General features: G+C 42.2%; 1 protein-coding gene across 1 annotated transcript; it reads left to right on the top strand.

Annotated features, from left to right (window-relative positions):
* The first annotated feature begins 687 nt into the window (after positions 1–687).
* pdk2a (pyruvate dehydrogenase kinase 2a) lies at positions 688–7,794 on the top strand. Its single transcript, XM_056296562.1, has 11 exons — positions 688–944; positions 1,586–1,727; positions 2,472–2,543; positions 2,944–3,128; positions 4,290–4,379; positions 4,628–4,705; positions 5,114–5,190; positions 5,339–5,437; positions 6,028–6,138; positions 6,524–6,637; positions 6,844–7,794. Exons 1-11 carry the CDS (start codon positions 803–805, stop codon positions 6,985–6,987), a joined length of 1,254 nt encoding a protein of 417 aa, XP_056152537.1. The 5' UTR covers positions 688–802; the 3' UTR covers positions 6,988–7,794.
* Positions 7,795–15,008: the final 7,214 nt, after the last annotated feature.

Raw genomic sequence — 15,008 nt, 5'->3', positions numbered from 1 at the left:
GTGAAAACAGAACATTTGGTCAGAATGTCAGGAGGTGATCACAAGTATATCCACTATATGCCGTGTCGTGAGACTATTCTATAGTTTATCTTACATCTACTGGTGTTACATATATTGTTACACGGTGTAAAAATGTTTCAGACACTTTGAAGTAAATATTTTTAAGTTTAAAGTCCAAACCAGCGGAGTTAAAAAAAGGCTATATTGCATTTTCTCATGATAAGGTTGTTTAACCTGCACTTTAAGAGTTGTCAACATCATGACTGGGCTCTTGAAGAACATATAACAATTTGTCTGAGGCAGTGGTTCTCATTTCGGTCCCCATACCGCCAACACTTCTGGTTTTGTATTCTACCATGTTGTTCATTACATTCACCTGTTGCTCCAGGGTCCATGATATCTCTGATCGGAGGCTGGACTAACTGACACAAGAGGTGAATGTAATGAAATATATATGTCAGAACAGAAAACCAGCACTGGTGGTACCAGAGGACCTGATAGAGAACCACTGTAATCTGAGGTATGTCAAAAGTACCTTTAGTCATTGATTATCTATGCGTTCCTGGCGCATCCAAGCAACTGGTCCAATAACCCCGCCCCTTTCTCTATAAGCAGTTTCTATTGGCTCAAAGAGTTGTAAATAAAAAAAATAGCGCTTTCCTACTGGCTGAACGAGACAAGTTTTCTGCCTGCAGCCTCTCTATACCCCCCGGTTCAGTCGTCAACATGGTAATAGGTTCGCACGGTTATAGGAAGACCCTGACCGCTGGACCACACAAAACGAATTTCGAGATTTTACGAAATGTCCGGAACCAACATAGCTACGATGAAGTTCGTACGGTTTATCATGAAAAACGCCTATTTGGCCAGCGTGCCTAAACATATCGAACATTTTTCAAAATTTTCACCTTCGCCCCTCTCCATGAAACAATTTCTCGATTTTGGTGAGTAGATGGCGTTGACGTTGGTCTCCTTTTCGAGGGAGGGAGGGGGGTGTTTACAGTTTTGGACCGTCGCTTTTTTTATTCAAGCGTTTGGGAAATGTGCGATTCATCCACATTTCAGCAAATCGTTTTTATTGCGACTGTTATTTCGATGACCTGTTCGTTGATGAAGTTAGCCGTTGTAAGCCATATTTTGAACCCCCCCCCTGTTTTGTCAGCCTATGCAGCACTTTACAGTGCAGAGAGTATTGCGTCAGACCCAGCTCTCTGGATAAAAACAATGCTGTGGGTCAAAAACTGCATTTGACCATCATGCATACACTGCATGGCTGAAGGCTTCTGATGCATGTCAATAATATGCATGACAAACAGTTCGTGACAACAATAAATAGTATGCATGATAAATAATACGTGCACGACTGCATACATTTTTTATATATCTACACAGCTTTTAACAATCATATGACCCATCCTGCGGGCTCTACAACAGTTTGGTTGACGTTTTTTGTGTGTTAGTAGTGAAAAGATGACTTTAGGATTTATTTTATGTTGTTAAATATGTGTGTGGGTAATAAGACCCAGTGTTTGGCCAAGAATTCCAAGATACAATCGACATTATTGTTCTTTTGTGGGATTTTCAGGTTCCATCAACGCCTGTGAGAAGACCTCTTTTGTCTTTCTGAGACAGGAGCTTCCTGTCAGATTATCCAATATTATGAAGGAAATCAAACATTTACCTGATAAACTTCTGACAACCCCATCTGTGCAAATTGTACAGAGCTGGTAAGTCTGATGACATGCTTTATCAGTGTTTTGCACAAACAGTTTTTGTTTTGTTCATCATTAAGAGCAGTGCTCCTTGACAAGTTGTTGATACTGGGATATGAAGAGTAAAACTGTTATATAAACGGGACGGTTTACATATAATATGAAAAATACAAAATGAAAATGTATAACTTTATGATTACAATCCTTATTAGGGCTCAGATTCATCCCCTGACCGTTCACAAATGAACTGAACAGCTGTTAACTTGTTTATACGTCTGTTGGATGGAGGTCACACATGTATTTTATCACAGGGGTAACGTCACATTCAGAATTCCAATGGACTCCCTTTGACCAACTTGTAGTTCTTCCAATAAACTCTCTGCAGGGCGGGGAATCTCCATGATGAACTTTGCTCTACTTTCTCGTCACATGTCATGTGACCTTGTTTTTCAACAGCCCCCTTTTTTCCGTTGTCGGGAATGCCCTCTTTTGAGATTACCCCTTGAATATAAAAACTAGGAATCTCTTTTGGCCCACATTTTCTTTCAAGAAATCATCAGATTTAACCTTTCAATAATACACATACAGTTGAAAAGTTGGTCAGTGAATAGGATTATGATGGGTTGTGCTGTGTTTGTATTTCACCTACAGTATGTTGTTATTTAAGTGTGTGTGTGTGTGTGTGTGTGTGTGTGTGTGTGTGTGTGTGTGTGTGTGTGTGTGTGTGTGTGTGTGTCTTTGTATGTATGATTGTTGCAGGTACATTCAGAGTTTGATGGAGATCCTTGAGTTTTTAGATAAGAATCCTGATGATCACAGAGTTTTGGGAGAGTAAGTTCCCTTATTAGCTTTGTTCATTGTACCATTTTCATTCAACTAAATGGCATAAGATTCATTGATTATACGGTAATCATGCCACACAAGGCTCTCAATTAAAATTGGGGTAACTCCTTAATGAAGTCTTATAGCCCGAGAGCACCTTTAGAATTAGATTTTGGAGATGGGGGGGGGGGTTCTGCCTGTAATGGTACAGGACCAACACATGAGGTGCTCCTGCAGTTAAGACACATGACTTTCATTCATTTTCATTGGAGTGGGAATCATTTTCTTTCTTGGTTATTTTCGAATGTTTTTCTGTATTTATTTCACTGCTTCAGTCAGCCTTTAATTGCTGGGGTTGATACCACCTTGAATCCTGACAATTTCTTGAACTGTGTTCGGTTCCCCCTAGGTTTGTTGATGCCTTAGTGACTATCAGGAACAGGCATAATGATGTGGTGCCCACCATGGCCCAGGGTATCATAGAGTATAAAGAAGCCTTTCGTCAGGACGCAGTAACCAACCAGAACATCCAATACTTCCTTGACCGCTTCTACATGAGCCGCATTTCTATCCGTATGCTCATCAATCAGCACAGTGAGTACCCACCTGCTCTGGAGTTCTCTTGAGTCAGTAAGAAAGCGATTGAATGAAGATTCCACTCCCAAGAAGCAATATGTTGACTTTGCCAGAAAAGCTAACATCTTTTTAAAAATGTTTGAAGGGGAAAAAAAAAGGAAAGCTGGCAGTTCAGTAAGTTTTATCATTTCCTCTTTAGGTAGTTGTAGAGTTGAGAGGAAGGCAAAGAAAAGGAGTCACGATAGATAAACAGGGATTCGGTTTTACCCTCATGATCGTAGAGGAGGTGGATTTAATCACTCATGTGTACCCCAATCAGTCCTTATCTCTTAAGTACAGAGGTTCCTTTTTGTAAGAGTGAGCATTAGTTATATAAGCATGGGTATTTTGCAAATCAAAGATTTGCAGACTACCATTTGAGAGGACCCTCATTTTACTTTACTTATCACACATTTTCCATATTTTGATGTCACTTTTTTCTTTTTAAAAAATTTATTTCTGATTTTCCCCTTTTTTCTCCCAATTTAGTGGCCAATTGATCCCTATTTTAATTCAAACACCCACCCTCGTATTGCATGCGTTCGCCAACTGCATCTCTCCGGCCGGCAGTCTCGAAGGAAAGCGCCTCCCCACTTTCGTGACAAGGCGAATCCAAGCCGAACCACTGTTTTTCCGACACACACAGAGACGCATTCACATGACGAACACAAGCCGACTCCACCCCCCTCCCGAAGACAGCGTTGCCAATGATCGCTGCTTCATCGAGTCCGGCCATAGTCGGATCTGACGAGACCGGGGCGCGAACCCCAGTCCCCAGTGGGCAACTGCATCGACACCAAGCCGACGCTTAGACCGCTACGCCACCGCGGACCCTGATGTCACTTTTTTCAAGCGACGACTATCTCCTTAAATATTGTTTTCTACTTAACGGCATTTATTTATAGTTTAAGTAATGTTTTGCTTTATTAGATAGGAACTGTGAGAAGTGACAGAAGAGAATGAAAAAGAGGTGCCCTGCAGCATATGCCCCAAACCCAACATTAAGTGTTAAGGTCTTAGCCTGTGTGGTATATGTAAACTAGTTCAGCCACTAAGATATCCTGAGTGATTATGAACCCTAGGTAGTACAGTTTTATGATCTTATTTGTTTGACTCTGTTTTATCTTTTTTCATCTGCAGCTCTTATTTTTGATGGCGCCACAAACCCAGTTCACCCTAATACCATTGGGAGCATTGACCCTCACTGTGAAGTCACAGAGGTAGTCCAAGGTAAATCCACTAATTATACTTCATGGAAGTTGTCCTCTCATGGGGTGAACCGGATTTGTTCAGATATGATGAAATGAGATGGTTTGTACTTATTTCATATTTTATCTCCTTTCAAAATGGGTAGAATTCACTCCCTCAAAACGAAGACTGTACTATAATCTACTTGTATTATCATATGTTGATTAAAGTAGCCGTGTACTTATGGCAGCTATTAATGATGACATTGTTATTCCCCCTCTCTTCTGCAGATGCCTTCCAGAGTGCCAAGATGTTGTGTGACCAATATTATCTCAGCTCCCCTGATGTAATTGTGCAAGAAATGAACAGTAAGATTGCCTTGATTTAATCTGGCAGATTCAAAACATTTTCTTATTCTCAATCCAGCTTTCTGGTGGACCAAAGGCATCTTGTGACGATTTCAAAGAATAAGATGAAGGAGAAATGTTCAACATAGCTCTGTGTGTGTGTGTGTGTGTTTGTGTGAATACTTGTTCAGCCCGATGGACCAGAGGGCCCCCTAATTATAGCATCAAAGCTAAAGTAATGGCTAAGTGACGCTGGCTGACTGCATCAGACAATATTGACACAGACTCATTCCTCTCCACTCCCCAAATACTAAAAGCATGGCAGAACAGAATCGTTGCCATTGATGGAAAACATCCAGTAGTAGCGATGGTAATGAATTTTAAATGAGGTAGTTCTCAATGTGCGTGCCTGTTTGTTCCCCAATCCAGGCAATAAGAAGAATCAACCCATAAACATTGTTTATGTGCCCTCTCATCTTTATCATATGCTGTTTGAACTGTTCAAGGTATTTACATACACTATTACTTACTCTCATGTGTTATCAATTACTATGATGCATTCTTCCTATTGCTGGTTTTATAGACTTTTACAGTGTTTAGTTTTTCTAAATGTTTTCATTAGATATAAATCATCTGTACTGCACTTGGTTGTAGAATGCGATGAGGGCCACCATTGAATACCACGAAAGCAGCAACAGCCTCCCACCTATTCAAGTCATGGTGTCTCTCGGAGGGGAGGATATGTCAATCAAGGTAAATGGCCACTAGATTTTGCATGTCCACGCTCAACAGTACTACAGCCATTCACCAGCCGATAATAGCAAACACAGAGAAATGTATCAGATAATAATGTGCCTTGTTCCAATCTCCACTTGCATTTCCTATTTTAACCTGTTATGTAAGAATTCAGTTTTTAATAGTGGGAAAAGCCATTAAGCTCTAATAAGATCAGCATGACGGGCCATGTGCCAAGCTCCATATTAGAGATCCTATTATCCTGGCCTCTCTGTAACTTGATCGTCGAGAGTCTTGGTTCAAAGTGTGTACACCTGGCTGTCAGTGACATAACAGACGTTTGAGAAGCGAGTGGGTCTGGCGCTGTTGTTCCGTTACCATGATGACATGCAGAGTAGGTAAACAAGAGAGCCACTTGACTTCTGCCTTTTGAATTTTGCCCAGGCCCTCACGACATGCAACTGCTTGTCTGTCTTGTCGTTACGTGGACTTGTTTATGGCCTAGCACTGTTCCACTTTATTGCCTCCTTCTCTTTTTCCTATGTCTCACTGCTGTCCCTCCCTGTTCTTTGCACTTTAACCCTTAATCTGTTTTGGCTCTTCCATAGGTGAGTGATAAGGGCGGGGGTGTTCCCTTCAGGAGGACTGAGAATCTCTTCAGCTACATGTACTCCACTGCCCCTACTCCGCAAATTGGGGAACACACGCGGACTCCATTGGTAAGCAAGTACAAACACTTTGGGAAGGCACGCAGGCAGGATTTACAAGGATGCACTTGTGTGCCAGTTCATTTATTTTGACATTATCGACACATGCCATATTTTTTGATAATTTTCTTCAGTCCCATCGTTTGCATTAATAGCTGCCTTAAAGGTGCACTTGTCTGCAGCCTATGTCAGCTACCGTGCAGCCTTTTTTATGCCTTTTTTTAACGATTTGGAAAATGTTGCATCCATTGTTCTCAATCACAAACAACCAAACATATTCAAAGCAAAATTGAAAAAGACCTGCGTGCTCAATCTCACCGAAGAGCTCTGCTACTTCCCATCCCTGCTTCTGGAGAACAAAGGCTTGGCTAAACCTTGATCTCCTTTCTCCGTGCAGGCTGGCTTTGGATACGGTCTGCCCATTTCTCGTCTCTATGCCAAGTACTTCCAGGGGGATCTGCAGCTCTACTCCATGGAGGGCTATGGCACAGACGCTGTTATCTACTTGAAGGTAAGCCAGGTGCAGGGACCAATACATGAGACTGTGACAAGGGGCCAAACGTTTCAAAATCACTACAACACATAATGAAAGTGATTAAATTCTCCCATGACGTGCTTCAGGTAAACGCAAGTTGAACTCTTTTCACAAAGGTGCAGCGATGTACTGCAAACAATGCCTGGCCGCTATAATTACATCTTTGACTCCTCTCTGTGCAGGCACTGTCTACAGACTCCATAGAGAGGCTGCCGGTGTACAACAAGACAGCTCTGAAGAACTACAAAGTGAGTCAGGAGGCTGACGACTGGTGTATACCCAGTAGAGAGCCCCTGGACCTTGCTAACTACAAAATGGCCAAGTAAAGTGCCTCCATGGTCCCCTGCTTTAGGTTTTTCATCCCATGAGGCCTCCTTGCCTGCCTGCCAGACTGTCTTTCTTAATTTTTCCTTAACTACAAAGGAAGACAAGGGCCTGTTCTCTAGCTCCTGAGAGGGCCACCTACAGTATAGAGGGTACTAAGTCTTTCATTCTGGTTTTAGCAATAGCACATCCACACTCATGCAGTAAATTAATGCCTCTCTAGATGGCTTGCTATCCTTTGGGTTCTTCATCAGATAGTAGACTTCTTGAAATGGGGATCTGAGCAAAAGGCAGGACATTTTTCCGTAGACTTGTTGTTATGACTTTTGCCAAAACCCCAGTGAGATTTACGGGAGGCAGCTCTGATGTCATGGAAATACATCCAGAATTATCGGGGAGGGGGGGGCGTTGGGGGCACTGTATGGACACACATCCCAGAGTCATGTTTCATGTTTCTATTTACGAGGTGAGAGCTGGAGGCAGAGACCCAGAAGCAGCACCCAGCATGGTAATAGAAATGGGTGTGGTCGTGTGCGTCAGTAAGCGTGTGTTGTAATGTGAGAGAACCAAAACGAGAGTACAGATGAAGGTCTATCTTAAGTATTTTGGCGCAAGACATTTTACATACGGTAATCTGATCTGACACAGGCGTCCGGGAAGAGACACGGGGTGGTGCTCCATACAGCCTGACAAGGCGACCTGTTGTCGAACAACTGAAAAGTTGTGACAAGCAGATCCTATCATTTCTGAGACGGCGAAGGCCAGAAAAGTTCAGTCCAACCTTGAAACCGCAGGACACATTTAAGTTCCCACACTCTAACAGTATTTTTTTATGTTAATGAGCTCACCAGGTAGTGAGGCCGTGGAGCTGACTGAGGAATACAAATGTAAATGAAGCACTGTCTCTGAGTGCAGTTGTCTGCACAAGCATTTTAGCCTCCACAGACTAAGTCACATTGACTGATTTAAGCTATTGTGTCTACTTGTGTTCGTTCCATGCACCAGGTTCAACCTTTCCTGGTCATTTCTGTGTATTAATGTTCTAGATACAACTGTTGAAATGACTGTTTTGGTTCAAGTTCTCTCTGTTGCATAACCAGCCTTGATTTGGAACTGTGCCACAACAGTTCACTCACACATTTTGTGGTTTTCAGCTTGTGGTCGAGTTCAGTGAAACCAGTGTTACTACTACACATGCTGGAAGGCATTATGTGTCATATTTGATTAACTTCTGTGCCATTTTCTGATCCCTAAAGGCAAAGCTGGTCTCTGAAAGTGTCTTACGCTGTGTAATATGAAGAATAGGGGTTAATGCCCAGGGTCCATATCTGTTGGGACTATATTTTGTTGTATTGTAAATTAAACAACGTTATTTGAAAGGTTATTTTTATAGCCACTTTTTTTTTGCAACTGAAATGATTTTAAAGACGTTTAATCCCAATAATAAAATAATTTCAGTGCGACCTACATTGTGTGTGTGTTTTGTTTTTACTCAGATTTGTGGGGAATACAGCTCGGCTTGAGGATTGTAAAGCACTTTAAATCACTCACCAGATGTGTGGAGCAGTGAGCAAGGCAGCCACATGTGATAGGTAAGGGGAGCTGATGAGAAGGGAACTAATTGAAAGGTTTGCTCATGCTGTAGGATCAAGTCTGAAGCTACCATATCACCAGACTTTTGCTAGTGCACATAATTTAAGGTACGATCAAGACTCGCCCTATCCTGCAGCCGTTTCATCGCCGGCACCTCTGGCAGATAAAATCGTGACTGCAAGTGAGCTTGCAAGAGCAAATTAACTTTCCCTCGACATTTCCTGGATACCGAAGTTTATTCTGCTGTGATGTGGGTAAAAGGCAAACGTTCATCTTTAGGTAACACGACAGCAAGTTTAGATCTAACCTCATTTGGTGTCGTTTCACGTGGGCAGATGCACATTCATATCTTTATAATTTGTATGGCAGTATAAATATAGTCTTTATTTTTGAATGCAAGTTTCTCTTACTGGGAATGCCCTGTGTTTTGTTTTTGTTTTTGGATGAGTAAAAGATCCTGAGAGTTGTAAATGTCAAAACACAGCTCAGTTTACCTCATGTTTATGTGGCTCATACAGCAGCACCGCTATATTAAGGTCAGTCAGTCAGTGTTGTCACCCGTAGGACAGTGCGTACTGTGCATATATGTGTGTAAGTGTGTTTGGAAGAAAATGTGAGAGAGGACTGAACCCAACACAGCTGGATAAGAGGATGACAGAATCCCCTCGTGTCTGCTGTATCCCAGATAAACAACAACGGCCGGCAAACTTAACGGAAGTTAAAATCCAGCCATTTGCATCTTAATGCACCAAGACAATCAAATAGGAAGGGATATTTGTATTCGTCCATCACTGCAATTATTGTAGGAGCTCTGACAAACAGGTATAAGGGAGACAAGGATAACCCCCATTACTGACCCAAGCCACAGTGCCCTGAGCACTTACAAATAGCCAGGCCTATATGTCATACTGCTCTGTCGGCGCAGTAACTGTCAACACAGATAACTACACTATGGTAGGTTATCTTATCTTTTTTTTTAATCAAGCGATAGTGTTTTCAGTAAAGTGGGTTGAGCGTTTTCCAGTCCTTTTTTTACCACTTTATTTTGAGCTCAATTTTTCTCTGCTACAATGCCTTGCAATCGCCTTCCCCATTAAAATCAATATAATAATGCTATAGCTAGAGGGATATACAGTATCCTCTAACGATAAGGGAGAGGCGGACAGAAGCTGGGGTCATGTCAGATTGCTACTACTGTCCTCTAGTGGTCGGTTCCGTTCATAACAGCCATTCTCATCAGTAGCGTCGTCCCAATAGAGATGTATCAAGTTCAGTAATGGGTAAAGGGACTGTAGTTATGGTGACGTGACACCAGGTGGCTAGCACAGTTACATACTTATATGCACAATCTGTTTAGGTCGATCTCTGTCGTACTTTTGGCGGTAACGAGGATCTCAGATGGAGCCGTTTGAGGGTAGTTTCGCCTCCACCTTCCGAAATCATCAACTTCCCAGATATCACAACTATCTTTGACATGCATGTGTGTTCTTTTACTGCACATTTGGAGGCCAATAATGTGGGTGTGAAGAGATGTGGTGAAAATATAAACTGAATCAGGTTAGCCTAGAGGCTTACCAATGTTTGTTAGTGGAAAAAGTTTTTCCGCAGAAGCAACTCTCTTCCAGCAAGCCTGCTCTTGCTATTTTATATAATACATCAGTGACCTACTGTGTTAGCGGAATACTGTGGCTTTTTTTTTAGTAGAATAAGTCATGCTTACACAGGTCTGTGAGCTAATCATCCTTTCTCAAAAAAACAAAAAACTGCTGACACAGTGATGATTTCACGTCTACATCTACAGGCGATTAATCCAAAATCCAACCCCCCCCCCTCTTTTTCTCCCCAATTGTACCCGGCCAATTACCCCACTCTTCCGAGTTGTCCCGGTCGCTATTCCACCCCCTCTGCTGATCTGGGGAGGGCCGCAGACTGCCATATGCTTCCTCCGATCAATGTGTGGAGTCGCCAGCCGCTTCTTTTCAACAGACAGGAGTTTCGCCAGGGGGACGTAGCACGTGGAAGGATCACGCTATTCCCCCCAGCACCCCCTCCCCCCGAACAGGCACCCCGACCGACCATAGGAGGCGCTAGTACAGCGACCAGGACAGCGCCGTGTATAGAGAGAGTCTGGCCAACTAGCTACACGGGCGCCATATTGCCTACCAACTGGTAGGCAGCCCTATGTGCGCGCTATGCAAAATCGCGCTGCAAGTCTTAAAAATGCTAATGACAGCCTCAGAAAAGCCCAAACCCCTTTCTGAATAGTGTCAAAATGTTGTCTAAATTCTTTAATCTAATAAATCCATGTTCCTGTAAGTCAGGGGTCACAGATCAAGTGCAGTAATAGAAATCAGGAGGATTGAAGCACTCCATATGACAGGGTAAGCTACGAGCCTTGTTATGTCATGTGACCAGCTTAATGAGATAACTGACCGAAAGTTGCCTCACTTTTGACCACTGTTAAATAAGAATTTAACATGACTATTGTGTCTGTCACCTTATTAATTGGTCACATGGCAAAATGAGGCTCACAGCTGACCCTGTTTTGTGGGTGTAACGTACCATGAATGGATCACTCTGTTAATTTCTATGACTAGATGTTGACCCCAACTTAGAAGAAACAAGAATTTATTAGATTAAAAATTTAGACAACATATTGAAGCTACTGAGAAAATGGTTTGGCCTTTTAAGGCCACACCACTGCGTAAATAATTTTGAGAGGCACATTATGTGTTTTACATCATTCAGTACCAGTACTTAGGGTTCCAGAAATTATGGATTTTCCATCATTTCGATCCCAGTTTCAGAGAACCAGATTTTTTTTATCATTGTGTAGCAGTAGTTAGAGTAGCTGGTTTAACACCAGATCAGGAGCAGAGGCTATGGTAATAACATGTTTCACCTTTTCAGTCCATGATGAAGGTGATGAGATCAGGAAGAAACCCACCAGCGGTCATAACACAGTCGCAGGCACTGAGCAGGGGCCTCTGCTGCATACACGTAGATTTCAACCAAAAGAATTTACTCCAGAGACTTTAGATTTTATCCACTACACTGGTGTGGTGGGTAAATTGGCGATCAGTACCAGTATTACATATTTTGCAATGTTCAGTAGGCTACTAGTGAATGATAATGAGCAATAATATCAGGGACACTTGAGAAATATTAGGCCTACCTGTTTCGAGGTTTAGCCAGTGCAGCATCAGTTCTGTATTGGGGCTCTTGTCTAGTTTATCAACGGTTGTACATGGCTTGGATGTGTTATACAACTGATTTCCACACATCAATACCTTACAGACTCCCAGATTGCTCTAGGGAAGTTCATTTAACGAAAAATCGTAAACACTGAAATGAGCTCACCGAGCACAAGTAGGAATAAGCTGAGGGGGACCAGCCCAATCTTCACGGTCCAAACTGCCCTCCTTTGTGCATCCTGTGGAAATCGGTGCATCATACGGCCTTGTCCCGGCCAACGGAACAGCCCCAAGCCGCACAACACACCATTTCTTCTTCAACTGCTACAAATCGGCGAGAAATTGGCCGAAAAAGCAGGAAAAATCATTGAAACGTCAGGATGACAGAGCCACACGTTGGTAGGCAACATGGCGCCCGTTAAGCACGTGGCAGGCTCTCAGCCAATCACAGCACGTGTTAGGATGGCCAGACTCTATGCACAGCGCTGGACCAGAACACATACCCACATCTGCGGCTTCCCACCCGTAGACACAGCCTTGCGTCTGTAGCGACGCCTGACCAAGCCGGAGGTAACACGGGGATTCGAACCGGCGATACCCATGTTGGTAGGCAATGGAATAGACCGCTACACTATCCGGATGCCAAAGTCCATCTTTCCCCATAGGTTTTGTGCCTCTGTGACGCTCGATAATTATGTAAGATCATCTGACGGATGGCGGACTTCTCATCACGCTTCTATAAACATATGGGAAAAACTTAACCACGTGGAAAAAGTCAGTGTGGAAATTTCTCTCCCCAACATTTGGATGGCACACACAATAATAATAATAAATCAATCTTATATAGCGCTTTTCTAACACTCAAAGTCACTTTACAGTGAACGGGTAAAACAAGACAACAGATAAACAGCACAAACATACAGCGGTGGATGGGAAGGGGGGGCTACGAGAGGGAGAAGCGGCAGTCACACACGACGCCAGCAGTACTCTCCGACTTAAACATACAAAAGGGCAAGAAAAACAAACAAACAAAAAAACACAGCACTGTAGATGTTGATTTTCTGTAGGGGTTTACTCCCGTAGCCTATTCCTCTCCCGAGGTATCCACTAGGCAGTGGTGTAGAGGAGCTCAAGCAGGAGTCGTGACAACTTTCTCTTTCGGCTACACAACGTGCACCATTTATTCCTTCCACCATTACAACAACAAAAAACCCGCGCAGCGGAAGTGTGGCACTGTAAACCTGAACCGAGGAAACAGCAGCTGTAAACTAACGTTCCTACTAGCTCAATAAGTCACGCGCTCAGTTGGCCAGCAGATGGCGCTATTTTCCCGTTTTTCCAAACTGGATTTAAACTGTTCTTTTCATTTTTAAACAAGTACGTTCAAGTTTAAACTGGGCCATATCGCTCGGTTCAAGCTGAAAGGTAAAAACAGAGACATACTACGTTTTATTTATTTATTTATTTTTTGTTTTTGTTTCTTTTTTGCAAGTTCAGTCAAACTCTGAAGATAGTTATATCTTTACAAAAACAACCTTACCTGAATTTTTACTTTCTTCCTGAAGCCTGTGCGATTTGTCCGGTCTCACTGTGAGACAGGTTCAAAAACGGCCGATATTACGGTCTTGTGACCAACCACCTTTTAAAAGGAAGCAGAGTCTTACATTAGAACATTATCGACGTCATGCAATACAAAAGCTGTGAAAACTTTAAATTTATGCTCCAAATGTAACATATTAATAATTTATATGTATATAGATGTAGGAAAAAAACGTTTAATATATAGCAGTACAAGCTTGTTTCGTGCGTCGTGCACTCATCAGCTGCTGCTAACGTGATTAAACAAAGAAAAACACACAGTATACGTTATCCCATCACGCCCCTAATTTCGGTGGACAGCAACCAATGAGAGGAGAAAACATTTCAACTATTACAACCAATGGGTAGGTAGTTACGATGCAAAGCAACCAATGGTGGGGTAGAAAACGTTACAACAAATGGGGTAAGGGATTTGGGCTTGTTTTGAAAAAGCATTTAAATGACCAGGGCAACTGCTGAAATAGCATACATTTAGAATATAACAAGGTAACGTAAAATGGGGGTAATTTATGTATATCATATGGTGGTGGTGGGTGGTGTTGGCACAGTTGGAAGGGCAGGCAGTTAAAATATAAAAAATACATTTAATGTCACGTGTATCATTAATTGGGGCGGGGGGGGGAGAATAATAAAGGCATTTTACTATATATCAAACTTTGTAACCCCTGGCACTGTATATTTGCTTTTTTGTTATTCCTTTTACTGTTACATGTATTTTGTATTTCTGATATTAAATGAAAAAAATCGCAATAGCTCACCTTGCTTACAGTATTGCAATGTATTGCAAGTTATCGAATCGTAATTCCTGTATCGTATTGCCAGATTCTTGCCAATAAACAGCCCCTAGCGTTTACATGGCCGCTCTCTGGGGAAATGCTCCCAGGAGCCCTTTGATCATTTATTCAAAGAAGTTAATGAAGCGGTAAAAAAAACAAAGAAAAAAAGATGGTGATTAACACAACATAAATGTCGATTAAGAGGCATTTAACGTATGCCTCTTAATATGCGCCTAAAACATTGTTTATGTAACGGTGGTTTAATTGTGTTTGCTAAGATGTAGACTACTATGCACCCATATCGGAGAGATCGTGTTAGCCTAAGAAAATAATAATAATAATAATACATTTTACTTCAGAGCACTCAAGGACACCTTACAGAACACAGTTAAAAAAACAAGCAGCACTGTATCAGACAATGAAAACAAAGCAGGGTAGACAAAAATTTAATACAACAGATAAGTATAAAATCATCATTGCACAAAACTCAATGAAGGTTGGATCAGACTGAATATGCCAGTTTTACGTACGTAGGTACGTTTTGAGTTGGGATTTGAAGGTTGAAAGAGAGTCAATGTTGCGAATGTATTGTGGGAGATAGTTCCATAGGCGGGGGGCAGAATGACTGAAGGCTCTAGACCCCCACAATACATGTAATTTACGTCAAGCGGGCCAATGGTGTAGTGAGTTGGAGAGCAGAAGAGGATCTGAGTGCAGGAGGGCGTGTGGATATGAAGGAGTTCAGAAAGATATGAAGGAGCTAGGTTATTAAGGGCCTTAAAAGTGAGAAGCAGTATCATGAAATCAATATGGTATTTAACAGGGAGCCAGTGGAGTTGCTGAAGAACAGGAGTGATATGA

The sequence above is a fragment of the Lampris incognitus genome, chromosome 17, assembly GCF_029633865.1.
Source record: "Lampris incognitus isolate fLamInc1 chromosome 17, fLamInc1.hap2, whole genome shotgun sequence".
Classification (NCBI taxonomy): Eukaryota; Metazoa; Chordata; class Actinopteri; order Lampriformes; family Lampridae; genus Lampris; species Lampris incognitus.
Note: the sequence above shows the minus strand (reverse complement) of the source record. Positions and strands in the feature narration are given on the sequence as shown.